This window comes from Anabas testudineus, chromosome 21 (genome assembly GCF_900324465.2).
Source record: "Anabas testudineus chromosome 21, fAnaTes1.2, whole genome shotgun sequence".
NCBI lineage: Eukaryota > Metazoa > Chordata > Actinopteri > Anabantiformes > Anabantidae > Anabas > Anabas testudineus.
In genome coordinates this window covers 1860544-1887901 of record NC_046629.1, presented here as the reverse complement: position 1 = coordinate 1887901, position 27358 = coordinate 1860544, and the positions used below count along the sequence as shown (strand labels likewise).

At 41.7% G+C, this 27358-nt stretch overlaps 4 protein-coding genes and 1 pseudogene across 9 annotated transcripts in view; 1 reads left to right on the top strand and 4 right to left on the bottom strand.

Moving 5' to 3' along the window:
* Positions 1-2620: 2620 nt before the first annotated feature.
* On the bottom strand, positions 2621-3751 carry LOC113173315 (trace amine-associated receptor 13c-like). The gene is made up of 2 exons (XM_026376728.1): positions 3582-3751; positions 2621-3455 (listed from the first exon to the last, which is right to left on the bottom strand). The coding sequence occupies exons 1-2, from the start codon at positions 3749-3751 to the stop codon at positions 2621-2623; spliced, it is 1005 nt and encodes a 334-aa protein (XP_026232513.1).
* A 4412-nt stretch (positions 3752-8163) lies between these two features.
* Positions 8164-9019, bottom strand: LOC113173314 (annotated as a pseudogene).
* A 1810-nt stretch (positions 9020-10829) lies between these two features.
* Positions 10830-11925, bottom strand: LOC113173659 (trace amine-associated receptor 13c-like). Its single transcript, XM_026377147.1, has 2 exons — positions 11756-11925; positions 10830-11648 (listed from the first exon to the last, which is right to left on the bottom strand). The coding sequence occupies exons 1-2, from the start codon at positions 11923-11925 to the stop codon at positions 10841-10843; spliced, it is 978 nt and encodes a 325-aa protein (XP_026232932.1). The 3' UTR covers positions 10830-10840.
* Positions 11926-14278: 2353 nt separating this feature from the next.
* On the bottom strand, positions 14279-22015 carry rubcnl (rubicon like autophagy enhancer). Of its 4 annotated transcripts, none has more exons than XM_026377169.1 (18): positions 21918-22015; positions 21343-21484; positions 20021-20132; positions 19509-19929; positions 18504-18778; positions 17454-17545; positions 16752-17169; positions 16560-16602; positions 16362-16467; positions 16097-16233; positions 15941-16005; positions 15790-15829; positions 15613-15690; positions 15301-15421; positions 15152-15213; positions 14925-15078; positions 14674-14764; positions 14279-14581 (listed from the first exon to the last, which is right to left on the bottom strand). In XM_026377169.1, exons 2-18 carry the CDS (start codon positions 21343-21345, stop codon positions 14469-14471), a joined length of 2331 nt encoding a protein of 776 aa, XP_026232954.1. In that variant the 5' UTR covers positions 21346-21484; positions 21918-22015; the 3' UTR covers positions 14279-14468. The 4 variants fall into 4 exon arrangements, with proteins under 4 accessions (XP_026232954.1, XP_026232958.1, XP_026232957.1 ...); XM_026377173.1 differs by having other exon boundaries at positions 19509-19842; XM_026377172.1 differs by having other exon boundaries at positions 20021-20218; positions 21918-22014.
* Positions 22016-26340: 4325 nt separating this feature from the next.
* lrch1 (leucine-rich repeats and calponin homology (CH) domain containing 1) overlaps positions 26341-27358 on the top strand; it is a 61162-nt gene continuing 60144 nt past the window's right edge. For 2 of the 3 annotated variants that reach the window (XM_026375778.1, XM_026375776.1), the window contains exon 1: positions 26341-26756. In XM_026375778.1, the coding sequence (XP_026231563.1) occupies positions 26546-26756 (211 nt within the window). In that variant the 5' untranslated portion in view covers positions 26341-26545. The remainder of the gene's footprint in view (positions 26757-27358) is intronic. The other variant, XM_026375777.1, reaches the window with a different exon arrangement.

The window sequence follows — 27358 nt, the reverse complement described above, 5'->3', positions numbered from 1 at the left end:
TAGTTGGTCATGAAATGTGATTTGACCTTCAACAAAATCACAAATTGTGAGGAACCAACAATGGGGACACGAGTATAACGAACAACAGAGGTTTATTATCAACACAGGGAAACAACAACGTGGAGAAATAAACACACACTACTAAACTACAAAATCTTAGGCTCAATGAAACAATAAAGTGACAACTGAAAGTGACCTGAAGCACGGTGAAAACAAAGTAACAAACAAAACCTGAACAGACAAACTGACAAACCAGATATTAACTAGCAAACCCAAATACAAAGTACCAACAGAAATGCACAACTGCAGACAAGATACACACTAACCAGAAACACAAAGTAACAACAAAAATCTAAAGCACTAAAGCAGGCAACATACACACTAACAAGCAACGGGAATGATGACTGAGGGAGCTTTTAAAGACACAGGGACCCACAAGTGAAACAACTCATGATCCAAGTCCAGGAGAGTGAAGAATGCAGGTGGTGCAAATGTGAGCTAATAAAATTCAAACAGTCCTGATCATTCATGTCTTTTGAACATATTGAACATTGGATATTGAATATACCCAATTATGAGTGTATAAGAGTGATGGAAGAAGAAGAGCCGTGTCTGAAATCACCTGTGTTTACTGTGCAGTGCACTACATGTTGTGTTTGCCACTTTGTAGAGGTGTCCAAATACTAAGTGTGGAAACCTTCTTCTTATATATTTATTGGTTTCAGCCTAAATTCTGTTTTAAAAAGGAAAAGCACAGTGCCCATTCAGTCACAATTTAAGGGGAAAGGGAGGAAGCAGAGATTAACTGAAACAGGATTTTTCATAGAAAACTACACAAAACAGGGAACTAAGGGGGGGGTGTCAACAGACACTACAAAAACAGGCAGAAAACACAACGACAAAGTGACAAAACAAGAAACCAAAGTACAACAGAAAACCACTGCTCAATGGAAGGCAGAAAACTCACAAAAAGTTCAGAGGGGCTAAGTCCAGAGCATCCACGGGGAAAGAAAACAAGGTTGAGAAGCATGGCTAGGAGCAGGGCTAATGGGAAGCTGGTAAACGATCTGACAGAAAAGAGAGGACGCAGGAGAGTTTTTGTAGGGAGAGCAGGAGACAGGTGGAGCCAATGTGAAATCAATTACTGGAAGCACAAAAAGAGAAGTGGCTGGTGGGTGGAGACCAGAGAGAGAGAGGAGGGGAACCCACAGTTGGGCAGCGCCTACTAAAAAACCTTACCAGTGGCTGGACAAAGCTGGATTGCAGGAGGCTCTAAACAGGGCAGCGGATTAACAAGCTCTAAGTACCAGATCAATAGAGGTTGGGTTCTACCACACTAGGGATATTATGTTGTAATGGGTAAGGTCTGGCTGATGGAATGAGAACTTCTGTCTTGGAGAGGTTGTGTTAAGTTTCCTTTCTCTCATCTAAGCTGAAATGTCAGAGAGACATGTAAAGATGTGTAATGAGATAGTGGAGTCATCTGGTGGAGAGGGCAGGAAGAGCTGTGTGTCATCAGCATAGCAATGATAGGAAAAGCCATACAACTGGCTAAAGGAACCTAGGGATGTAGTTTATATGGAAAAAGTAGAGGACCAAGAATTGAGCCCTGAGGTACACCAGCAGAGAGACAGTGAGAGTTAGAAATCCAGTTCAACCACGTGGACACCACGGTTCTGTGTATAACAGTTACCACATGCAACACCTAGTTGGAGGTGATGTCAGAGTGAGTGAGTCAGCATTTAATTCATAGATTATATCAATGTACATTTTACTATTACACATTACAAGTGTGATGATATGGATTTCTAAATTAATACTACGTTTCTGGTATATTCTGTAGGGCCTTAAATTTACTGTGTCTCCCTGATGTATGTGAACATTTCAGTGTGAAGAAGGGATTGATACGTACTGAGCTTCAGCCAATGTGTCAATTAATGTCACTACCGAAGATTGAGTCCTGAGTCTACTATATTCTTAAAGATAATTCTTTATTAAATATAATAGAAGTATTATTTTTTTAAATTATGTTGAATATGAACTATTATCTTTACTTTTAAGGTGTGTACGGGTTCATTCTTACATTTAATTGAATAGATCTAATTATTTATGCAGTGTATTCAATATCATTACATATTCTCATATTTCATAATATTTAGGTTTTTGTTTCATATTTCTAAGTTTATTTAATATATTTTTCCATTCTCTAGTAAATAAATTACTTTTCTCAGTAAATAGTTAAATAGGTTTGTTTGTGTGTATTAACTTATGTAAATTCTATGTTCATTTGTTAAGGAAACGCTAGAAAGAAATTATGTGAGTGAAATAAGCTGCAGAGTAAAGAACACTCAACAGTCTAAAGAAGAATAAAACTTGTTTTAATCACAGACTGTAGGACAGAACCTACAATGACAATTAGAAACAGTCTGAAAGGAAACTTTTACAAGCAAAAATTATCTATATCTATATATAATCTATAGTCTTAAAAACACACAAAAGTTAGTGTGACGATGACAGTGAGAGTTACTTTGGTCATGGTACATTTTTAAAAATAAGAAAACATAACATCATTTTTCAGATTTGTGAAATCACTCAATTTAACAGTCAGGTTAGACGTCAGTCAGTCCACAGAGCCTCTCTGCAGTATGTTGGTGTCACTGGAACCAGGCTGCAGAATCTTACATGTAACAATGAGTTTAATCGCTTTTCTAAACCAGGGGTAGAACAAGGTGTAGATCACAGGGTTTAGACAGGAGTTAAAATAGAACAGATAAACCACATATGATATGGATAAATCATTGAGTGCAGCATCACCTGCAAGAGAGACACCGTAATATGGGCAGAAACACAGTAGGAAAACAAGTATAAGAACACCAAGAGTTCTCGCTGCTTTCAGCTCCGATTTCTTAGCAGTTACAGTCACTGATCTGTGAAGAGTGACAGTTCTGATGTGAGAGTTCATGGCTCGAGCCTGAGACACAGCCACAACAAACACTCTCAGATACAAAATGATGATGGTTGTTATGGGAAGAATAAAACTGAAGACAAGGTCAACAACTCCTGCAACATAATCAACAACTACCACACATTCTCCATAGCAGGAGTTCTCTGGGTCTGATTCAATCAAACCCCATTTTAAATAAATACTGCTGTAGAACAAAGAAAAGCTCCAACACAGAAAAACACAGAGTCTGACTCTTGGTACAGTGATTCTGGTGGAATAATGCAGAGGGTCACAAATAGCCACATAGCGTTCAGCTGAGATTAGAACCATGTCTCCTATTGAAGTAGCAAAAGGAACGAAGACCAAATATGTATAAAGAGAACACATCAAATCACCAAGAAACCAGCAGGACGTTCTTCTAAAGATTTCTCCAGGAATCAGCACGAGACCCACGAGAAAGTCTGAGACAGCCAGAGAGAGCAGGAGGATGTTAGTGGGGGTGTGGAGCTGCCTGCAGAGAAACAGAAGAACAATGTTAAACATAAAATCATAAAACTGAAGAAAAGCAAAAAACTGATAAATCCACATATTTACAAAACATTTTAAATGATGACTCTGTTTAGACGTTTATCTCTGCCTGAAGTGGGAGACTGTGATGATGACGAGCAGGTTGAGAGCTACAGTGAGCACAGAGACAGACGACACCAGGATGTTCAGGAGCACCATTCTGGATCGAGACGCCGGCTTCCTGCAGGAGATGTTTAGGAGTTCTGGAAAGCAGAGCTCGGCTTCAGCCTCAGACTCCATCTTCAGAAATCTGCAGAGCTGCATCTAAATCTTAAGCTCTGGCAGGTTCTGACCAGGTCTCCCTGACATACAGCTGATTTATATATTTCTACATGCTCCCTCCCAACACACACACACACACACAGTTTCTTCATTAGTTGGTCATGAAATGTGATTTGACCTTCGACAAAGTCACAAATATAAACAAACCTAATATTAAGTGACACACAGAGTGATGGAAGAAAAAGGAACTGAAACTCTTTGGCTGTGTCTGAAATCACTCTGTGTTTACTACATATGATGTTTGCCACTTAGTAGTGGTGTCCAAATACTGAGTGTGGAAACCTTCTTCCTCTGTCAGGTTCTTATCTTGGCTACTCTGTCATCTTTGACTCTTTCCTAAACTAACTTCCTACTTTAAGTTTTCTCTGTCACTTCTTGTGTCATTTTTTGGTGTGATTAACCTGATTGCTTTCATCTGTCTACTGGGATTTATACACAGCTCTTGACTTTCAGGTGTGTTTACCCTGCAGAAGCTTGATTTTTAACTGCTGGCTTTCCTGGTGTTTGTGTATCACATTACTAAATTGTCATTGTACATGTTACCGTATGGTTATTACATTTATCAGCTCAAAACATGAGAAGGGCCCAGACAGGGATTGGGAGAAATACAGTATATGGTAGGTACTGGTACATCATCAGAATGTAATTTGAATTTGGATAAGTGTAGTCTGAGCATAAAAAAAGAGCAAGGGCAGAGCAGAAGGAATTACAGTGCCTGGAGACAACATAGCAGACTTTGAGGACAGCAATAAGTACCTTGGAATCCCACCAGCAAATAAACACCAATCAACACCTACAAGAAGTCACTCCCATAAAGACAAGGAAGCTCCTTACAATGCATGGACTGTTTCACCCCAAATTTAGCACCATAGACTGTACGCTAAGCAGAAGGAAAAAGTCTGAGGTCAAACCCCAGTGAGTGTTAGAGCTACTATGCAGAATGAAAGAACACAGATCCATCAGTACATCAGGAAGGTGGCGGCAACTCATGACCTGCTTATTGAATACCTCATGCAGCAGAAACCCAAGAAGGAAGAGGAGCAAGAAAAATAACCATTGTGGAAGGAGAAACTGCTGTGTAGAAGTGGCTGATGTCAAAAAATCCTACGACTGGCTGAGCAAAGCTGGATTGAAAGACAGCACAGAGTCACTAATCCTGGCAGCACAGGAACAGGTTCTGAGTACTAAGATCAATGGAGGCTGGGGTCTACCACAGTAGGGAAGGATCTAGGTGTAATGATGCCCCTGAAACAATCTAGCACCTAAGAGCAGGATGCAAGATACTAGCAGGCATGGTACATGGAGCATCGTAACTCAGGATGATCTGTGCCGAGTTTAGTCTAAATGGGATACAGCTCTAAAGCTGGTAGAGAACAACCACACTGTAGGACTTCCAGATACAGACCTTTGGCTAACCAAACAGACATCGTAGTGGTGGACAAATAGAGGATGGCAACATCAGGAAGAAGAAACGTGAGAAGCTCAAGAAATACCTAGGACTGAGAAAAGAGTAAGAGAATATGTGGAAGGCGAAGGCAACAGTGATAAGAAGCTAAAAGAAAACAAATATTCTCCTCTTAGTGTTTATTCTGCTGGTGGATTATTTAATTCTCACTCAGTTTCTGACTGCTTCTACCAACTGCAGTGTACAATTTATCACTTACACGTGTACAGATGAAATAACATAACGCAGTATGTTTACAGTATGTTTTGGTACTGTTGAGTTAGATCCAGTAGTTCAACTATGGATACCCTGGTTCTGTGTAGAACATACATACATCACGTAGTCAGAGGTAATGTCAGAATCAGTGAGTCAGCATTTATTCCATAGACTTGATCATTGTTTATTGTACTTTTTTACATTATAATTGTGGTGTTCTGAACATTATGTCGTGTTGATATATCTGAGAAGGTTGTGTTTTCTGTATAATAGTGTGTGTCATGATGTGTTTTGTTTCTCTCTCTCACCTGCTACTCTGTTCCCCAGCCACTTCCTGCCATGCCCATATATGGACGGACTCACTGTCCACTCTTGATCACCTGATCACCTCCACCTGTGTTTCACTCTTCTATTCCCTCTGTATTACTGATCACCTCCACCTGTGTTCACCCTCTGGTTTATAAGCTCCCTTCAGCCCCCAGATTGAGCCATCTGAGCTCCTTAGAAACGGTTCTCCAGCATTGTTCCTGAGCTGCCTATATTGATACCAGACCCCAGACCCGGACTGGACCCAGACCGGACCCAGACCGGACCCGGACGTGGACCTGATCCTGATCTTGCCATTGTCTAACTCCTGGATTTGTAAGTCTGCTCATATCTTTTGGTCCCACCCTGATCAGACTCTGCTTTTTCGATTGTCTAATGTGGTTCTGATCACCGTGTACCCTGGCCTGTTCCTCTCTGACCCTGATCAGACCCTGACCCTCGGATTTTGGACTTGGGTTTCTCCCTCATAGCCCGTTTTTGATATTAACCTCTTTTTGTACCTGACCTGACTTTTGAACGTCGCCTATAGTCGCTTTGTTATAGTTTCCTGTTTAGCTTGGTGTATGTCTGCCCTGAACCTTTTATCCCCTCTCCCTTACTGTCTATAATTTCTCACCCATCAGTGGTTGCTCCTGTTGAGTCCTCCTTGTAAACCGGTCAAAGTAACAACCCTTACATATTGTGTGGTTCATGATAAGGTCTTTAAACCATTGTAAACTGCGGGTTCTCGGGAGCTACATGCCATTACGCACACCCTGGAAGAGTGGAGGCAATGGCTGCAGGGATTCAAGCTGCCTTTTCAGGTCCCCAGGTGGGATCTTGCCAGGATTGACGATCCTGAAGAAAAAGATGCTGGCCCTGGTTTTATCCTACCATCCTCTGTGTGTCTGGGAACCACTTTCCTAGGAATCAAACAGGAAGTCAGAACAGCTTCGTCCCAGCTTCCAGCTTCTCCCTGGAGACTCTCTCAGACTCTCTTCCCCGTTAGGAGGCAGTTCTATTGGGCCACCATGATCCAAGATGTTAAAGACTTTGTCTCTGCCTCCCAACTGCAGAAATAAAACCCGCAGACACATCTGCCGGCTTCCTCCATCCTATGCCAGGACCCCACAGACCACGGACACACTTTGCCATCAGTTTTGTCACTGGACTTTCTCCCTCCCACAACAGTACAACTAAACTCACCATCAATGACCAGTTTTCTAAGCCGCCCTCTGCTCATGAAAGCACCCAGTTCATTGTCCAGCACATCTTCAGGCTCCATGGTCTGCCCCATGACAAGGACACGAGTTCAGCTCCAGGTTCTGGTCCAAGTTTTGTCACCTAGGGATCAAGGTGAGCCTCTCACTTGCTCTGATTTCCACCCTGAATTCAACAGTCAGACAGAGGCTGAACCAGCTGCTAGAAAGCAGACTCTGCCTCCTTTGCAGCCGGGGCCTTACCTCGTGGTCGGAAAACTTGGGGAGAGTACACACAAAACTCCCTGCCATCAAAGGCCACTTACGTTTTCATGCTTTTATTTTTACCTTTTCATTTTTTTTCTCTTCTTCACCACATCCAGGTTCATCAATGATTGTTTTCACCTGGGCCCTGCTCTTTTCTTTATAAACACCATCTCCCCCTGATGTCTGTGCCAGATTGTCGGCTTCTGCAGGCTTTCCAGTCCTATTCATCATGACTCATCGTGCTTTAACCTGTGTGTTTCACTTCTCTTCAGATCTGGACCTCACCTCTTCTGCCCTCATTGAAAGATCATGAGTTGTGCTTCTTGTGTTTGGACCTCTGTTTGTCCCCCCTCTTCACGCCCTGTCATGAGATATCTGACACTTCTGTCTGAACTCCCTGGACAATGATTTGGACGCTGGACCCCGGAGTGTTTTTCTTATTATTATTTTTTTGTTTGTTTGATTGATTTTCACTGTTACTTTATTGTGTAAATTGTGCAGGTTATCTTTCGCACTGCATCCTGCTTAACATTATGCAGAGTACGGTGACTCGGCGCCTGTTCTCTTGTGCTTTAGACCACAACTCCTAGCATCCCCTGGTTTCTCAAAGTATATCTCCAGGGCTGATCCTGCTCAAAACTAAACTCAATACAATACACAGTCAAAATAAGAACAAAACATTTGTTTCTCATCACAGGCTGAGAGAGGCTAAAACACATGATTTAAAATAAGAACTAGAGTCAGTCCAGGATCTGAAAAAAAAACTTGTTTAAGATACAAAAACACATTATACAAGCAAAAAATAATGACTGTAATGCAAAAGTTAGTGTGAGGATGACAGTGAGAGTTACTTTGTTCATGGTACACTTTTAAAATAAGAAAACATCACTTTTCAGATTTGTGAAATCACTCAATTTAACAGTCAGGTTAGACGTCAGTCAGTCCACAGAGCCTCTCTGCAGTATGTTGGTGTCACTGGAACCAGGCTGCAGAATCTTACACATGAAAATTTGTTTAATCGCTTCTCTAAACCAGGGGTAGAACAAAGTGTAGATCACAGGGTTCAGACAGGAGTTAAAGTAGAACAGATACCATATAAACCACATAAAATGCAGAACCACCTGCAAGAACAACACAGTAATATGGACAGAAACATATTAGAAACACAAGAACCAGAACACCAAGAGTTCTCGCTGCTTTCAGCTCCGATTTCTTAGCAGTTACAGTCACTGATCTGTGAAGAGTGACAGTTCTGATGTGAGAGTTCATGGCTCGAGCCTGAGACACAGCCACAACAAACACTCTCAGATACAGAACTGTAATGACAGTGATGGGAAGAATAAAGCTCAGGACCACGTCAACAACTTCAACAATGTAATCGATGATGATGGCACATTGTCCGTGGCAGGAACTATGTTCAGTCAGGTAAGACTTCATAAAGACACTGCTGTAGAGAACAGAACAGACCCAACACAGAAAAACACACAATCCTATTCTTGGCACAGTGACTCTGATGGAATAATGCAGAGGGTCACAAATAGCCACATAGCGTTCAGCTGAGATGAGAATCATGTCTCCTATTGAAACAGAGACAGTAACATATGTTATAAATTGGTACAGAGAACACATCAAATCACCAAGAAACCAGCAGGATGTTTTTCTGAGGATTTGTCCGGGCAACACCAGGAGACCCACGAGAAAGTCTGAGACAGCCAGAGAGAGCAGGAGGATGTTAGTGGGGGTGTGGAGCTGCCTGCAGAGAAACAGAAGAACAATGTTAAACATACGTACCATCGTACAGCTGTTGACATGTGTTGTCTGCTGAAAACTTGAGGGCCCTGCTGAAAAGTTTATCTCTGCCTGAAGTGGGAGACTGAGATGATGACGAGCAGGTTGAGAGCTACAGTGAGCACAGAGACAGACGACACCAGGATGTTCAGGAGCACCATTCTGGATCGAGACGCCGGCTTCCTGCAGGAGATGTTGAGGAGTTCTGGAAAGCAGAGCTCTGCTTCAGCCTCAGACTCCATCTTCAGAAATCTGCAGAGAGCTGCAGCTCTGGCAGCTTCTGACCAGACCAGCTGATTCATGTCTTTATATCATTGTCTCCCTCCCTCCTTCCCTCCCACTCAGGTTCTGTTGGATGCTGATGTCTTTCCTCCATGTCCTCCTTCCTCGTCATTGTGTTTTCTGCTACCCCCTGGACTCTCTCACTCTGTCATGGTTTCTCTTTCTCATATACTGTTAAACACAGCTGGGCCCATGAAGTTTCCCTCCACCGGACCCCATTGAGAACCGTTGGAGAAGACTTTATACAGTCAGATGTTTTCAGTGGCAGTTTTGGATGCAGCAACAAACTGTGTTCACAGACGACAGGTTATGGAGTTGTTGTTCAATTGTTCAATTAAATTCAGTTTTATTTGTATAGTGCCGATTCACAACAGAAGTTATCTCAAGGCACTTTACAGTGTTTAAGGTTTAAGACCTTACAGAAAATAATTATACAAAAACTTATAGAGAAAACCCAACAATCCCATTTGAGCTTTAGGCAACAGTGGAGAGGAAAAGGAAGAAACCTCCAGCAGAACCAGGCTCATAGTGGGCGGCCATCTGCCTCGACCGGTTGGGGTGAGTGGAAAGAGAAGAGAGAAAAGAACAGCAGGCAATAAAGACAACAACAAGCAGCAGGAACATTGGGCAGGTCAACTGGATTCTGGAGATAGGATTCCTGCCTCTCTTCACCTGTTTTTTGATACTCAGTCTATTCTTTATATTTAGTTGTAAGATTATACTTTTCCAGGTTTTTGTTTTGAGATGTGTCACTTGCAACAATTCAGTTTCAATATTTAATATTTTACCCTTATCTTCTTCTGTCAAATGTTGATTTGAAATCATTTGTTGTTTTATTTAGTTTTATCAACAATATCACACTGTTGTTTATTGTACGCTGGTCTTAACACTTAATATAACGTCACCATACATTTCACTGTGGATGTGACAAAACTATCTTCAGCAATTTAAATCTATTATACGACAGAGTTTAGTTTTGCTTTGTTCTGTTTGGTTTTGTTTGTTGTTGATAATTCATTGAATCTTAATAACCACAGTCAACCTGATTTCATTCCCTCGTACCAAACACTAACATAAAGATAACGTCTGCTGAGAGAAAAGACTTTTAATATGTGCAATAAAACACTCCGTATACTTGAGACTGGATGATTTTACATTAATAAAATCTGAGTGTGGCACTTCTGAAATGAAAGCAGCAGCTGTGTGTTTAACAATAAAAAAACCTTTGTGTCTAATTACATGATAAATGTGAAAGACAAGACTTCCATAGATCCCAAAGACAGTTCCTGGACTAAAAGACACACGTTTGAAATATGCAACAGGAAACCAACAACATGTGATGACAGCTGCATTTTACTGACTCACAGCAACAGAATATTAATTATAGCTGGAAATAAAACACCATATAGAGCATTTAATGACACAAAAATAACTTTAATAACAATTCCTGCAGTGTGCTACACTTACAGAAAGCAGAAGAATACAACCACTTTCTGGATTTGTACATGTGTTCATGATCAATTTAACAGTCAGGTTAGACGTCAGTCAGTCCACAGAGCCTCTCTGCAGTATGTTGGTGTCACTGGAACCAGGCTGCAGAATCTTACATGTAACAATGAGTTTAATCGCTTCTCTAAACCAGGGGTAGAACAAAGTGTAGATCACAGGGTTCAGACAGGAGTTAAAGTAGAACAGATAGACCACATAAAATGCAGAACCACCTGCAAGAACAACACAGTAATATGGACAGAAACATATTAGAAACCCAAGAACCAGAACACCAAGAGTTCTCGCTGCTTTCAGCTCCGATTTCTTAGCAGTTACAGTCACTGATCTGTGAAGAGTGACAGTTCTGATGTGAGAGTTCATGGCTCGAGCCTGAGACACAGCCACAACAAACACTCTCAGATACAGAACTGTAATAACAGTGATGGGAAGAATAAAGCTCAGGACCACGTCAACAATTCCAACAATGTAATCAATGATGATGGCACATTGTCCGTGGCAGGAACTATGTTCAGTCAGGTTAGACTTCATAAAGACACTGCTGTAGAGAACAGAACAGACCCAACACAGAAAAACACAGAGTCTGACTCTTGGCACAGTGACTCTGATGGAATAATGCAGAGGGTCACAAATAGCCACATAGCGTTCAGCTGAGATGAGAATCATGCTTCCTATACAGGTAGAAATTGTAATAAAGGCCAAATATTTGTACAGAGAACACATCAAATCACCAAGAAACCAGCAGGATGTTTTTCTGAGGATTTGTCCGGGCAACACCAGGAGACCCACGAGAAAGTCTGAGACAGCCAGAGAGAGCAGGAGGATGTTAGTGGGGGTGTGGAGCTGCCTGCAGAGAAACAGAAGAACAATGTTAAACATACGTACCATCGTACAGCTGTTGACATGTGTTGTCTGCTGAAAACTTGAGGGCCCTGCTGAAAAGTTTATCTCTGCCTGAAGTGGGAGACTGAGATGATGACGAGCAGGTTGAGAGCTACAGTGAGCACAGAGACAGACGACACCAGGATGTTCAGGAGCACCATTCTGGATCGAGACGCCGGCTTCCTGCAGGAGATGTTGAGGAGTTCTGGAAAGCAGAGCTCGGCTTCAGCCTCAGACTCCATCTTCAGAAATCTGCAGAGAGCTGCAGCTCTGGCAGCTTCTGACCAAACCAGCTGATTCATGTCTTTATATCATTGTCTCCCTCCCTCCTTCCCTCCCACTCAGGTTCTGTTGGATGCTGATTTCTTCCTCATCATTGTGTTTTCTGCTACCCCCAGACTCTCTCACTCTGTCATGGTCTCTTTTTCTCATATACTGTTAAACACTGCTGGAGAAGACTTTACACAGTCAGATCCCATCATCAATAAAAGATCATGAGGCAGGACATGAATGCAGCTCTGAATAGTATTAAATGTGGTGATATTGACAGAGCATATCGAAACGATGCCACGTGAGATGAAAACAACAGATGGTTTCGAAATATGAGACCAGACAGTGTTTGGACGGGAATAAAATGACATGAAATCCTAAACAAATGCTACGATGATCATTAAGGCTTTGAAATGATGATAGTTAGGAGCTAGTTTCATGGTTTTCAGTGACCCCTCAGTTTCAAACAGTGAAGATTTTCATCTCAGATTTTCAACTAGACGTGTTTGAAGTTCTTAAAACGGCCTTTTACACAAACAGCTCCTCAGTCTCCTCAGTTAGAGACAAGTCACTGAGCCCTGTTTTAAAGCAGTTCACACTTTCTGGTCAGAAAGGTAAATGGTTTAAAGAGGAGTAAACCTGGTTGACCACATTCAAGAAAACCTTGTCTGAACAACTAGCAGGCCTTAGATTTACCACAAGCATTGTACCTGAAGATTAGCAGGACCTTTGTCTCTCACCTCAGGTTGTTAATAATCTATCTGTACAATCTGTAATCCTGATTGTACTTTAACTTTATCAGAACTTTGTATGCTGTTCTGTGTACATGACATTCGTTGCACATATGTCTGTCTATGTCTCTGAACTTCTTGAGGTTTTATTTTCAGGGACTACTGTCTCTATAACATAGGCTACATATCTCCATGTGCTAAAATTGACTTGTCAGTCAGGAGCTGTCTGTGGACACACCCTACAGGAACATTAACACCAAATCACGAGTTAAAAGACACAAAAACCTTCTGGAAACCTGAGGGGAACTGATTCTCTAGACGCCCTTTGTTATTGGAAAAAAACTTAATTGAATTGAATTAATTAAAAAAATATGTTTGACTCTGACCAAACAAATTCTGAAGATTCGGACAAAAACCAAAAGAACAGAACTGTTCAACAAATGTTGCATCACATGTTGATGTGTGGAGGCTGCGTCATGTGTGTATTCAGACGCTTGTTTTTCTTAACACCTCTGATTGCTGTGACACCAGAGAGGCTGAGGTGTCATCATCTGACCCTGCTCTCTGCAGGTGTGAACAAACCTTCGTCTAAAGGGGTTCGGCTCACTGTCATTAGGAGCAGCTAATGGGCTGCGAAATGTTGTAGAGAGGCAAATGAAAGCTCAGGGGGCTGTGTGCTCACAGCTTCTCCCCAAACACTGATCTGAAGTGAGAGGAGGTCACCTCACCTAACTTTGTTTCTGCTCTTTATGTTCCCTGCAGCATTACGTTAACTTCATCTTATTAGATGATACTTGTTAAAGACTATTTTTCTATTCCCTTTTTTCTTTTGACTGTTATGAGGTCAAACAGTTCTGTGCATGTTGACCTTTAGAGGGAGGACACGTGTTGCAGGTCAAGTCATTAAAACTCAAACAAATTACATAAGAATCTTAAATGTGTTGATTGAAGATTTAGTGGTGCTTGATGTTATAATCTTATCGTCCTTGTGGAGACAGACTACTGGATTCACAAAGAGCTAGTTGATATGAAACAGATTTACTTTATGTTGACCTAGGACCTAAGTTGAGCCACTTGTCACTGGAGGTTAATGTAGTTCAGGGGAAGTTATCTGCATTTCATTAGTTTCTACAGTATGAGGAAAGACACCTGCACTTTACCCACCACACTTGTTGTTTCCACTGTGAGTAGACGTGATAGTCACAACTCCTTGTGGTCTGGTGGTGTGAGCGGTGTGTTAGCTGTTGGCTTCCTGGTGGATGTGTGAAGTGGTCTTGATTTTCCTGGAGATGAATGAAAGGGCAGTGTGATAGACTGGAGACCGATTCTGTCTGAGGCCTCCACCTCTGCTTCCTGTATTCTTCCTCTCCCTCTCAAAATGTTTAGCAGCTTTGTAGTTTTTCCAGCTCAGAGCTGTGAGCGCCCCCTACAGTCTCAGGACTAGTACTGCATGTGCGAGAAGGTATTTGTGCTGTAAACCTCAGCATACTTCCAGATTATGTGTTCCCTGAGGAACAACACACACCAGTTCTCATTGATGAAGTACATCCATGTGAAATATAAAAAGAAGAGTTTGCACAGAATTATAATGTGGTTTGAGGTAAAGAATCATTCTTATACAAATTTTATTTCCATAGGAAATATGACATTTTCAGATGATTGTTTTCTCTTATTTTACTCATGATGATATTATTTATCCTCCTATAATGTCGACATTCATTTCAATGTCAAATACAAAACTGAAGATGAATCGTTACAGTTTTTAAATTAAGCGTAATGTTCAGTCAGTTGCCAAACTCCTTAGATTCTTCTGCGTGTTTTTTCCGTGACTGGATCCGTGCACATTTCGGACACTTCTTTCCCACAAAACACTGTTTGTGAAAGCAGGTCTTACACACTGTGAAAAGAAGAAGCAGAATGTTTACAGGTTGTATTTCCTGTGGTCTGTACACACTTGTTCAAATGGATTTTCGAATCCTCACCACTCACCTGGGCAGCGCTTACATACGTCAGTCTGAAAAGGAAAGATGATGTCTCTGTCGCGGCAGAACTCACAGATAAAACCTCGGGCCAGACACAACTGAGTGGAAGAAGTCAGAGAAACAAACAAGAAAAATTAGTGATGACTCAAATCCTCTAAATCCAACACAGTGCTGATGATGTTTTACTGTCTGATCCTTGTATTTGTTAAAGTCTGTGTTGGATCAGAGCTGAGAGTTCTTAGCAGGTAGAAAACTGACCTTGCAGTTTTCGATATGATAGATGGCAGCGTGCAGCACCGCTCTGGCCCGCACCACAAGCTGACCTTTCTTTACCCTCAACAGGTCGTCCATGGAGAAGAGGTGTGGCTGCTCCAACAGGTGAGCAGGAAGCTGCTCAAACTCCGTCATCACACTGGGACACAACCAGAGGTTTACACATGTTTAATGCACGTCAGCTACAACCATTAAATCAAACTGTTGCTCACCTTTCTGATAACCTGCAGGCCTTCAGCAGCTTCTTGATGCCCATCAGCTGTTCCTGCAGCTCCTGAAGGAAAGTAATGGGAACATAATGGGACAGTCAAGAAATCCAACATGGCCACAGTAATGGTTCTAATCTTTATCTTTGACTCACCTTCAACTTGTCCAGCTCTTTCACTCGGCTGTAGAGCGTCTTCCCAACACAGGTGAGGTCGAACAGAGGCTGATGCCAAACAGAATCCAGCAGCTGTTTGGAGAAATCACTCACAGGGAACCTGCAGTGTTATTGGAGTTCAACAAGAGTTAAAGTTTCCATGTTCCTCGTCTCCTGAGTTCGGCAGTTTGTTGAAAAAGTGTGAAGAAGAGGATTTCATTTTGATAATTAACTGAATTCAGACTTGAACGATGATGAGAGTTTATCAGTCTTAGCATTAGTCAGTAAACATGTTACTATGACTTTTATCACCTGCCAAAGTCCCAGCTGGACAGAACCCGACCAGGAATCAGAGCGTCGGAGCCGCTGTGGCAGCAGTCACAGAAATACCTGTCACACGAATAACATTTGAAGAATCATCTGAGTTCAGGAGTGTTTTAGTGATTTAATTAAACATTTCACGTATCACAGGCGGATTCTTCTGCGTACCTGCCCAGATATTCACAGTACCTCAGTTTCTTGATGTACCCTGGTGGCAGGAAGAGAGAGATACTTATATCTGTTTGTGTGCACAGCCTTTAGTTCAGTTGACCACTTTCTATCTTTGTGTGCTTGTGTTTTACTTTACTCCTGTACTCACTGGGCTCCACCTTTGTCCCGCAGCCTGCACACAGGAAGTTTTGCAAAGACACCACTTCACTTCGCCTGGTGGAGGAAACAAAAATGGGAATGTTCACGTCTCTGTTGCAGTAGTTCAGAGTGTTTCTGTGTGTTAGTATGTAGTGTTTCTGAAGACCTGCGCGTTGGCTGAACGGTGAAGATGATCTGGAAGCGCGGTGGCGCCCAACTCAGGGATCCTCTCATCCTGGTCCTCAGTCTGATCTCCTCCGTCAGGCTGCTGCTGCTCGCTGCCACACTGCCAGTACCTGGCAACTGGAAGCAACACAGAAGTTTACAGTGTTTCCGCCTTTGAGAGACAAAGTCACCATCAACCATCGACCCCAATGTGGCTGGTTGTTCATTTAGAAGATGTGATAGATCTACTGTATGTGGCTTCTCACCTCCTGAAGCGAGCTACGGAGGCTTAGTCGTCCACGCCGAGGTTCACGGGAAGGAAGCCAGCTCCTCCTGAACTCCATCACCAGCTGCTGGGCCAGAGACTCTGCACTTCAGGTTGAATCAGAAATCACAAAATCAGAACCAGTGGATTAATTATCATTAATTAGTGGCGTCTGGTGTGTTGAGTTTGTCTTTCTTACTTTCTGAGACAGGCTTTTTGTGTCAGCGTAGTGTCTCCACAGTCTAAAACACACAATGTGAGAGTAGAAGGTGTTTTTAGTTGACTTGTTTTTATAAGTGATTATTTTTATTACCTGATAAACAGGAGGAGGTTAAATTCTTTTAGGAGACCTGGTTAAACCAGGGAGCTTTAGTCAAAAGTCCTTTCTTACCTTCAAATCCGCTGTCAGTGGAGAGGACAGAGAAGGTTTTTGGCTGATGTGGAACCTCGTGGTTCTCTGAATCCTCTTCTTCTGCGTTCTGTGTGTGTTGCTGTGTGTGTGCATCTTCGGCAGAGTGTGTGTTGTTGTGCAGTATCTTCATGTCTTCATCTGAATGTCTGCGCTTGTTATTCTCGTGTCTGTCGTTGCACGTCCCATGGCTCTGTGTGTGTCTGCACACTTTGCATCTCTGCTTGTGTTCATGCAGCAGACTGTCCTCTGCAGAGCTCGTGTGTCTGTGTGTGCACGTCCTACGGTCTGTGTGTTGGTGGGTGTCGCTGCTGGAAGTCCACTGGTCGGAGCTGAGATTCCACTTTACACCTTCCAGGACCTCCAGCACCATGTCCACCACGATGAAATGAGCGTTTTCCTGCACGCAGTCATTCACACATACACACGAGTAACAGCTGGTTATCATGAGCACTGCTGGAAGTATTTAGTGATGACGTTCTGTGCATTTTTCAGAGACTCGTGAGAGGTCAGGTGTCATTGTTATATATTCAGATATCAGATAAATCAAGATCCAGAGATAGAACTCAGAGCCAGTGTCGTTGTAAAGATGTTAACCAGGGACCTGTTTTACATCTATAATGTACTAAAACCACCATAAAAGTGTAACTGTACCAGTTTCCATGCTGACTGTTGGTAACACACCTTGTCCAGCTCACAGCTGGTCTTGAAGATGTCTGCAGAGAATTCTGAAACCCCACTGCTCCTTCTCTCTTTGCTGTTGTGTGTTGAAGGATCTGATAAAACACAGTGTAAGCACAGCTTCATTTAACAACAGGTCTGATGTGACAAGGTGACAAAGTGCAGCTGATATACTGAGATTTTGAAACCACTGTCAGTAGTTTTATAATGTTACTGTGAAGAGAGGCTTCTCCTGAAGATGTTTAAAAGCCTGCAGGTTACGACAGCCTCGATGTACTGCTGTTTGTTCGGTATGTGACCTGGACGTGTTGTGAACTTTAAACAAATGTCTCTGTGTGCAGCAAACACCACAGATCATCATCTTCATCAAAGATTGTAACACTAAATGGTAGATACCTGTGGTTATTGTCAGGTAGTTTAAGGTGAGACAGTAACAGTGTCTAACTCCAACATTTAGAGATATGTGCACTCACTGTCAACTTTCTATCTGGAGTTGTTTTGCGTGTGATCTGTCTCAATCTTATATATTTAAATCAATGTTTTACTGAATTTTAAACAAGCTAACATACACTGAGACTACAGTCCTGGGTTTTAATATGAGTGATGGTGTTCAGCTGTCACATAACAACCAACACACTCACACAAACACTACATCCTGTTATTGCTCTTCGTGGTTATAATGTTGGTAATAACAGAAGATTCCAGTAAGATGACCATGGTCTTAAAACATTAACAAACAGCCGTGAACGAGACAGAAGAATGTCGCTTAACACCACAAGTGATAAGTCACAAAGACATGACATAGTTTGCAGGTTAGAACACAGGAAACCCACATTTACGTCCTGCTTTCTACCAACATCATTCAGACATGATGGCTACCTCTCCTTAAACATGACCACACTCCTTCTTTACACACGGGTAGTTTTTAAATCCTGACTCCAATAACCAAAGACGTGTAATTCAGAGAATGATTCATTCATCTTTTATTTAAAAGCTAAAGAAGCTTGTGGTTTAAGACCAACATTACAGAAATAGCAGTTGCACTCTACCTACCTGGTGAGCGACGGCCATCACAGCTGGTTAGGCCCCGTCCTCGGTGCTCCTCAGTCAGTCCCTGCTGCCCAATGAAGGGAAGGTGGAACAGAGAGATGAGGAAGTTGTTCAGATTTGATGAGACAGAGATGCAGCGCTGCTTCTTGTCCTCCTGGACAGGGGATGATCGGTGACGGGAACTCGGTTTGGATGCCAGATCCTCCAAACTGCTGACTGCCAGACGCCCGTGTTGATCCTGAGACAGTGAAGCACAAGCAGGAGACAAGGAGTCCGCGCTAGAAGAAGAAAAAAAGATGATTAATCAGCTGAATCTGAGGTTTCAGCTCAATGTTTGGTGTCCAGTCGACAGCTCTACTGCCTCTAGTGGCTGAAATAATCAGTTAATGCAGGTTTAAACCGTCCCAGTAAGTTAGAGAGAGAACATTTTAAAACAACAAACAGGAAACAACAAACTAGAACATTTTCTGAAGGGAGTTTTCTGACACTATAACACATTATAAAAAGTTGATGTGTGCATGAGAGATTCAGCTGAAGCAGGTGAAAACTGTGGACAGTGAAGTGTTTATCGCTTCATCGGGTCAGTTCTAACTGTTCTAACAGTTCTAATCGTGGCTCTGCTCTGTAGGTCTCAGTGTGAAAACCTGTGCTGAGCTGTGTTTTATTGCTCTGCTGGTTGTTGGAATATTTTTGGGCTGTGAGATTGAAATGGTTTTAACACTGACATCAACAGAAATGGCATCGTTTTCTCTCAGTTCCTGTTTCTTCTGCGTCTGCAGGCTGCCACACAACTTTCAGATCAGCAACCACCAAGTCAGAGGGAAAGTGCAGCGCTGTTCACACTGTATTCAAGTTCAGTGAGTTGATGCAGCTTTTGCACAACTCAAATGTAGAATATCACCTCACAGCAGACATTATGGTCAATTAGCTGCTGGAAATTAATACAACACATGGTTTCTGGTTTCTGTGTGTGTTGGAACAGACCTTTATGATCTGTGCAGCTTTTACCTTTTAGGATCTGATGCGTCGGTCCCCCCGCCGTGCCAGGAGACGGGCCGGTGGCGTCTGGAGATGACCGGACTGCTCCTGGGAAGGAGGAAAGCTTCATTCTCTGGAGACGGGTTCTCTTTGGTTCTGTTGTCGATCTGTGGGGGTCTCACGTTCCCCTTGCTGCCACTAGCATCATTTCTATCCCCATCACTGTGACCGGTCGTGTCTATGCCAGTGTGGGATGAGTGTGGGATCAGCCTGGAGGGATTGCTGTGCACCTCGTCGTGTGTTCTCTTTGGGAAAGTGGTCTGTGGCTGTTGATGGGAAGACTTTGTGTGTTCTTCACCAGTTTCTGGTGGGGACAGAAAGAGAAGGGGGATTGGTCCTGAACCAACCAGCTGATGCTCTTGCTGAGGATGAAATCCATGAGGAGCGGCTCCTGGAGAGAAGGTACAATTAAAATAGAATAGAAGTTTCTAAATGTGCTTCACAGCTCTGTAGACCTACTGTGAGAGAGCAGTGGATCTTACCTGTAGCTGTCTGAGTTTTATTCACACGTGTCTGTAACTCTGCAGACTCCACACACCAGCTGACACATCTGGATCTGTAGAGAGATGAGTGCACGTTCCTGAAGCCTTCCATCTGCACAGACAAGAAGTTTCCCAGTCACAGCAGCTTTGGTGCAAACGTCCTGATGCAACAGTGCTTCCTGAGCAGTGAGTCAACAGCTGTGGCGACATGCAAAGACTTTAGCGCCTCAACAAACACAGACATATCCAAAAACCAACATCTTCAGCGTGTTAATTAATACCAGCAACAATCCCCTGAGATTTCTTTAAAACATGTTTGTTCTTCTTCCTGTTTGGAGATGTGACGTCTGGAGACTCGTGAAGCTCATAAAATACTTCAAGACCTTGAAAAAGTCAAAGTCTGGACTCTGCAGACCATTGTCCTGATGAATTCTGACGTCAGCAGAGGAGTTAAGGCAGAATTTAAAGGCTCATTTGAAGCTGAGAGGTTTCAGCAGCTGAAAGCTTGAACAACATTGGGCAGTTACAACTTTTCAAATCTGGTCCTGGCCGAGTGAAGCAACACAGAATCACAGTTTGTCAAGACGTTTGTGCAAGTCAGAACTTCAGTGTGACTCAAATATCCTGTTTTACAATTTTACCACAGTTGCTGATAAGACAGGAAATAGTTTGAGCACCTGTGAACACATCACATCACTGATACTGAACATGTTACTGTATAAAACCATCATGTTTCCTTACCAGCAACAATAATAACATGAATGAGGAGCTCATGTGTCCTCTGGCAGCTTGTCCCACAGCCAAGAGGCCCCGACTCTGAACTTCTTGTTTCTCTAACCTCAGCCTGGGACACTGGCCTGTCGGGGAATTCACTCTTCTTACAACTGTTACTGTAAAATCTGAAATTTCAGTTCCCTGAACTGTCATCTTAGATCTTATATTAAAGTGATAAAATATAATTCAATCAAAATAAGCAACATTTACTTCTCACACACTGACTGTTCGTCTTGCCTTCACTGTGTTTGTGTCATTATCCTCATTTCCAAGTGCAGTTGAATTGAATCATTTTATTTTTCATTGGAGATTTAGACTGTGATATAATACCAGCTTACAGATTGTTAGAGAATAGAACCAGTGTTATTCAGCTTTCTAGAACGGGACTTGTCATTTTAAGAGGCTGAGTTTCCTGTACGCGGACTGAGGTGGTCTCTGACTGCCGGTGATAACGTCTTGAACACATTAGACCACAGAGCCGAGTGAAACTGACCCAAGCAGCGAAAGCTAACAGATGTTCAAACAGCAGAAGAAACGAAGCTACTCACCATTTTGTAAACTGCTGAACTGGGACTGAATCGAGTCTTCAGACTGACACAGAGAAAGGAAGAGAGGCAGCTGGTTATCAGCACTTCCTGTATTTAACAGTGGTTTGTATTTTGTGTGGCTGAACAGTTTGTAGTGTTGGACCTGAAAAAACAGAGAAGATGTCAGTCCTGTCGTGCTGAAGCCAGAGCTGCTAAATGTTTAAAGAACCTTAATGAATGGAAGAAACATTATATCACTTGTAATTCTCTGCATTATTTCCCCTTCAATCTGTAAAAAGTAAATGACACAAGTTGCTGTGCTTTTACTTTCATCTTAATGAAGTTCCTCCAGTGAAGTCATTTAGCTAAATAATAATATTCAGGAATAATTAGATTGAGTGAACATTCGAGTAAATATCAACATTTCATAAAATATACTTGAGCGTTCGTGTGTGTCAGTGATCAAACCACTGATAAAAATGGATTTTCCCCTCCACCCACATCAGAAAACCACAGCACAACATACATGTTATGTTTAAAGGTTATATTAGTGTGTCTTCCTCAATCCACACAGTTCGTTCAGCAGAAATATTTACCATGAAGAGTCTCCAGTCTGACGGCTGTCACGTCAGCCGGCAGCTGGTGGAGGAGAAAGAGGAAGTTTTACACAGTCAGAGTATCAGTGGTCTGATTTGCCTTCATGTAGGAAGAGCTCAGATTCTGAGAGGAAACACGTTCGTGCACAGAAAACTGTTCTTTATGAAGGAAGTTGAGTCCCAGCTTCTGGAAAAGTGATTAGATTTATGAGGAGATTCATCCTGCAGGGTGGAATCCCAACATGTCAAACCTCATCTGAACAGACATCAACCATCACGACTCCTACAACCTGTCGTAACCCTAGAAAAGTCTCCTGGTGGATGTGTGAAGTGGTCTTTGTCGTCCTGAGGATGGATTCACAGGATAGTGTTCCATTATGGAGTCAGCAGTCGTCTCGTAGTTGTTAGTTTTGTGTCTCAGAGGTTGTTTTATGTACTGCTCAAAGGTTTCTTTGTTTTCTAAAGAAAAAGACGTTTTCATGCAGTTCACTAACAATTTTATCATTTTCACAAACAATTTAAATGAATCACATGGTTTTTAAAGAATCATCTACGTTTTTGCCTGTTATCAGTGATTGGCAGTCCCCTGCATCCATCTGCTGGTTTGGCTGCTAATTCAAGTTCATCTCTTTATAAAGCTGATTAATTATGAGAAAACCTTTTTGTAATTGTGTTGCTCAGCTGAGAACGGTTCAACAAGGGAGCACGGCGTTCATTATGTTAGTTTAGTATCTGAACATCAGCAGTTGTTTGTTTACAGCCTTCAATAGACACCAACAGCCAGAAAGAAAGAACTTTGATTAGAGACCCGTCAGTCTATTGTTGTCCTTAGACAGGATCCTTCCTATCTACTACTACTCAATGCTAGAAACTGTGAGGAAACTTAAAATGTCTTATCATGCTGCTACAGAGAGCAGAACAAACTGATTCTAACAGGGACAGAAGAAGAAGCTGGAGGCTGCGATGCTCAGTGCAGGAAGACAAATGTAGTGTAGTGTGTGTAGTTCAAGACAAAGACGCCTCACAGGTCCTCAACTGGCAGCTGCACTAAACACACGTCAAACACCAGAGTCATCAACAGTTGAGAGGAGACGTCAGGATGCTGGATGAAAAACAAAAGACTGAGACGAGCAACAGACACTGAAAGAAGGTGTTGTACCTTTAGTCAAGGATGGTGGAGGCAGCGTGATGGTCTGGGTGCTTGTGAGGTGGTTAAATAGGAGATTTGGACAGAGTGGAAATCTATTAAAATTGACTTCTGGCTGGGTTTTTGTGTCTCTTTGTGGCTCATTTGTTTTTATTTCTCTCTCTTTTGTGTTTTTTGGGTTTTTTTTTGCATGTTTTGTGATTGTTTTGTTTTGTGTCTGTTTGTAGTGGTCTCACGTATCTGTATTTTATTATTTTATGTTTATAGAAAGTAAAAACACACACTTTCTGAACTGAATTGAATTAAATTGCATTTTATTTGTAATAGCACCAAATCACCACAGCAGTCATCACAGTTTAAGGTTTAAGAGTACAACAGAGTAAAAAATGTGTTTAAAATGATTTGTGCAGTTTTCACATTCTCTTTGCTCAATGAGGGTTAAAATGTCTGTTACGACTTGGTTTAGATCATCTCACAGTTAGTTTGTGTTGTGTATTATGTCCTCACAAGTTCACAAGCCCAAATGTGTTTTTGGCACAAATTGTAATCAGTGATCAACACCGTAAATCTGCTGATGCAGGCTCGTTATGTAATCAGTTGACTCAGCACTTCTGCTGCCCAACAGTGCTATGTCAGTACACCGTGCACACACACACACACCACACACACCACACACACACACACACGCACACACGCACACGCACACACACACACACACACACACACACACACACGCACGCACACACGCACACGCACACACACACACACACACACACACACACACACACACGCACGCACACACACACACACGCACGCACACACACACACACACACACACACACACACACACACACACACGTTTGATCTGGCCTTTAACCTTCAACACGAAGCCTCTGTCTCTTCTTATCGATCTGAATCCAGTATTAATCTTTATGAAGCACGTTCATTATTGTTTGAATGATTCAAACTTGTAACTACTTTAACTAATTCACCTGTTTTAGCCAAGCTGACATCTACCATGGACGACACCTCTCACCTCCTGCATAGGACTGTGGAGGAAGTGAGCAGCTCCTTCAGCAGCAGACTGATGAACTCACACTGTTTAAGAAGGAGAGCTACCAAAGGTCAATCATACCACGTACGATCAAACTACAGACACTATCACCTCAGCACAACTTAACTTAGGGTAGTTTCAGTTTCCACACCTACACAACACCAACGTCTACTGTGTGTTAACTTTTTGAGTTGAAGGATTATTGTTGTTTGCTGACTTTTGTCTGTCAAACCATGTGTTCAGTGAACTGACCGTGGCCATTTATATTGAATATATGTATATTCACATCTCTACTGATCAAATATCCTGTGAGATATCTTATCTTATAATCTTCAAAATAAGCAGATTTTGTTCTGTAATGTAAAAATACAAATATAGTTTTTGTGTGTGTGTTTACATAATTTGATGGAGACTGAAATTCTAGTTGAATACTTAAATTGTTTTCTAGTTATATTGATTTTAACATTTTAAATCAAATTAATTACATTTATTTTTGTATTTCAAGTAATGAAGTCACAGAAATTACTCAGGTGAAGTTGTGTTACTGCAGGTTTTTTTCATCATACACACATGTGGGTTTTTTCTCTGATAATTGATTTATTGATTGTTCCTTGTATTTTCTCTGATAATTGATTTATTGATTGTTCCTTGTATTTTCTCTATTAATTGATTTATTGATTGTTCCTTGTATTTTCTCTATTAATTGATTTATTGATTGTTCCTTGTATTTTCTCTAATAATTGATTTATTGATTGTTCCTTGTATTTTCTCTATTAATTGATTTATTGATTGTTCCTTGTATTTTCTCTATTAATTGATTTATTGATTGTTCCTGTGTATTTTCTCTATTAATTGATTTATTGATTGTTTCTTGTATTTTCTCTATTAATTGTTTTATTGATTATTCCTTGTATTTTCTCTAATAATTGATTTATTGATTGTTTCTTGTATTTTCTCTATTAATTGATTTATTGATTGTTTCTTGTATTTTCTCTATTAATTGTTTTATTGATTATTCCTTGTATTTTCTCTATTAATTGATTTATTGATTGTTTCTTGTATTTTCTCTATTAATTGATTTATTGATTATTTCTTGTATTTTCTCTATTAATTGATTTATTGATTGTTTCTTGTATTTTCTCTATTAATTGATTTATTGATTGTTCCTTGTATTTTCTCTATTAATTGATTTATTGATTGTTCCTTGTATTTTCTCTATTAATTGATTTATTGATTGTTCCTTGTATTTTCTCTATTAATTGATTTATTGATTGTTTCTTGTATTTTCTCTATTAATTGATTTATTGATTGTTTCTTGTATTTTCTCTAATAATTGATTTATTGATTATTTCTTGTATTTTCTCTATTAATTGATTTATTGATTGTTCCTTGTATTTTCTCTAATAATTGATTTATTGATTGTTTCTTGTATTTTCTCTATTAATTGATTTATTGATTGTTCCTTGTATTTCCTCTATTAATTGATTTATTGATTATTTCTTGTATTTTATCTAATAATTGATTTATTGATTGTTCCTGTGTATTTTCTCTAATAATTGATTTATTGATTATTTCTTGTATTTTCTCTATTAATTGATTTATTGATTGTTTCTTGTATTTTCTCTAATAATTGATTTATTGATTGTTTCTTGTATTTTCTCTATTAATTGATTTATTGATTGTTTCTTGTATTTTCTCTATTAATTGATTTATTGATTGTTCCTTGTATTTTCTCTAATCATTGATTTATTGATTGTCCCTCCACACTCTGTTTTCTGTCGCTAGAGGTCGCTGCTCACTAACTTTTCTCTGCTGCAAAGTTCAGTGCGCAGCCGCAGTGAGCACACCGGAAGTAAAATGCACAACGACGATAGACTTAATTTAAATAATTATAATTACTATAATTACTATAACCTACTATTTAATGTTCTTTAACTTGTTTTTTACGACTTATTTCCATCTGTAAAAAATCTATAATAAATAATAAGCCACATCTAAAGTGTATGAATAGATATGTTACGATTTTTTAACATTTATATATGACCATAAAAAACTCTGAGGAAAATCAGTGCAATGTAACTAAGTACCTGTATGCAGGTATTGTACTTAAGCACTAATCTACAGTGATTAAAGTTTATTATTATAAAAGTTGAATTCAACGTATTGACAGGACATGCTTTATTTTGAAAAGCTGTCGCCCGGATGTCGCACCGCTCCCTGTCGTTGCCGCTCGACGCGCCGCGCTCACTGACGCGGCGGCTTCAGCCGAGGAGGAAGCTGAACGCGCGGCTCGGTTCGGCTCGGTTCGGCTCAGCACGGCTCGGCACGCCTGGGAAGTGTTGTCCCGCTGACCGGACGCTAGCTAGCCCGGTGCTCTGTCTCGCTCTCTCGGATACCGCCGACACTCGCCGCGCAGAGGGGAACATTATGGCGACGTTGGCTCCGGAGTCGGCTCGCCCCCCTCACTCCCAGCTCGGTTCGTCTCCGTCGATCCAGACCAACCTGCCCCCGAACCGGGGCTTGGAGCGGGCTCTGGAGGAGGCGGCGGCCAGCGGAGCCCTCAACCTGAGCTCCCGAAAACTGAAGGAGTTTCCCCGGACGGCTGCCAACCACGACCTGACGGACACGGTGGACGCAGGTAGGCTCCCCGGGACCCGGGCCGGTCTGCTGGGTCACCGAGAGCAGGGACCGGGGCTGGGCGGGACCGACGGCCGCTCGGTGACCGTAGGACCGTATTTATAGAGCCGGTGTTTCCGTTAGCAGCTAGAACATGAGGAGCCCGGTGTGTGTGTGTGTGTGGGTGTGTGGGTGTGTGAGTGTGTGGTGTGTGTGTGTGTGTGTGTGTGTGTGTGTGTGTGTGTGTGTGTGTGTGTGTGTGGGTGGGTGTGTGTGTGTGTGTGTGTGTGTGGGTGGGTGTGTGTGTGTGTGTGGTGTGTGTGTGGGGGTGTGTGTGTGTGTGTGTGTGTGTGTGTGTGTGTGTGTGTGTGTGTGTGTGTGTGTGTGTGTGTGTGTGTGTGTGTGGGGGTGTGTGTGGGTGTGTGGGTGTGTGTGTGTGTGTGTGGGGGTCTGACTTGGATTCACCTGGACCAGGTGTTCGGTCTGTGACAGCAGTCTGTACCGAGCTGCACTGAAGGTTTCAGTAGACCTGAATCTGGAATTCCCCTCCACCTCCTTTAAATCCATCCACAGGGATCAGTGCTGCTCACTGGGTCACAGTGATTAAAGGAGAGTGTGGATGGA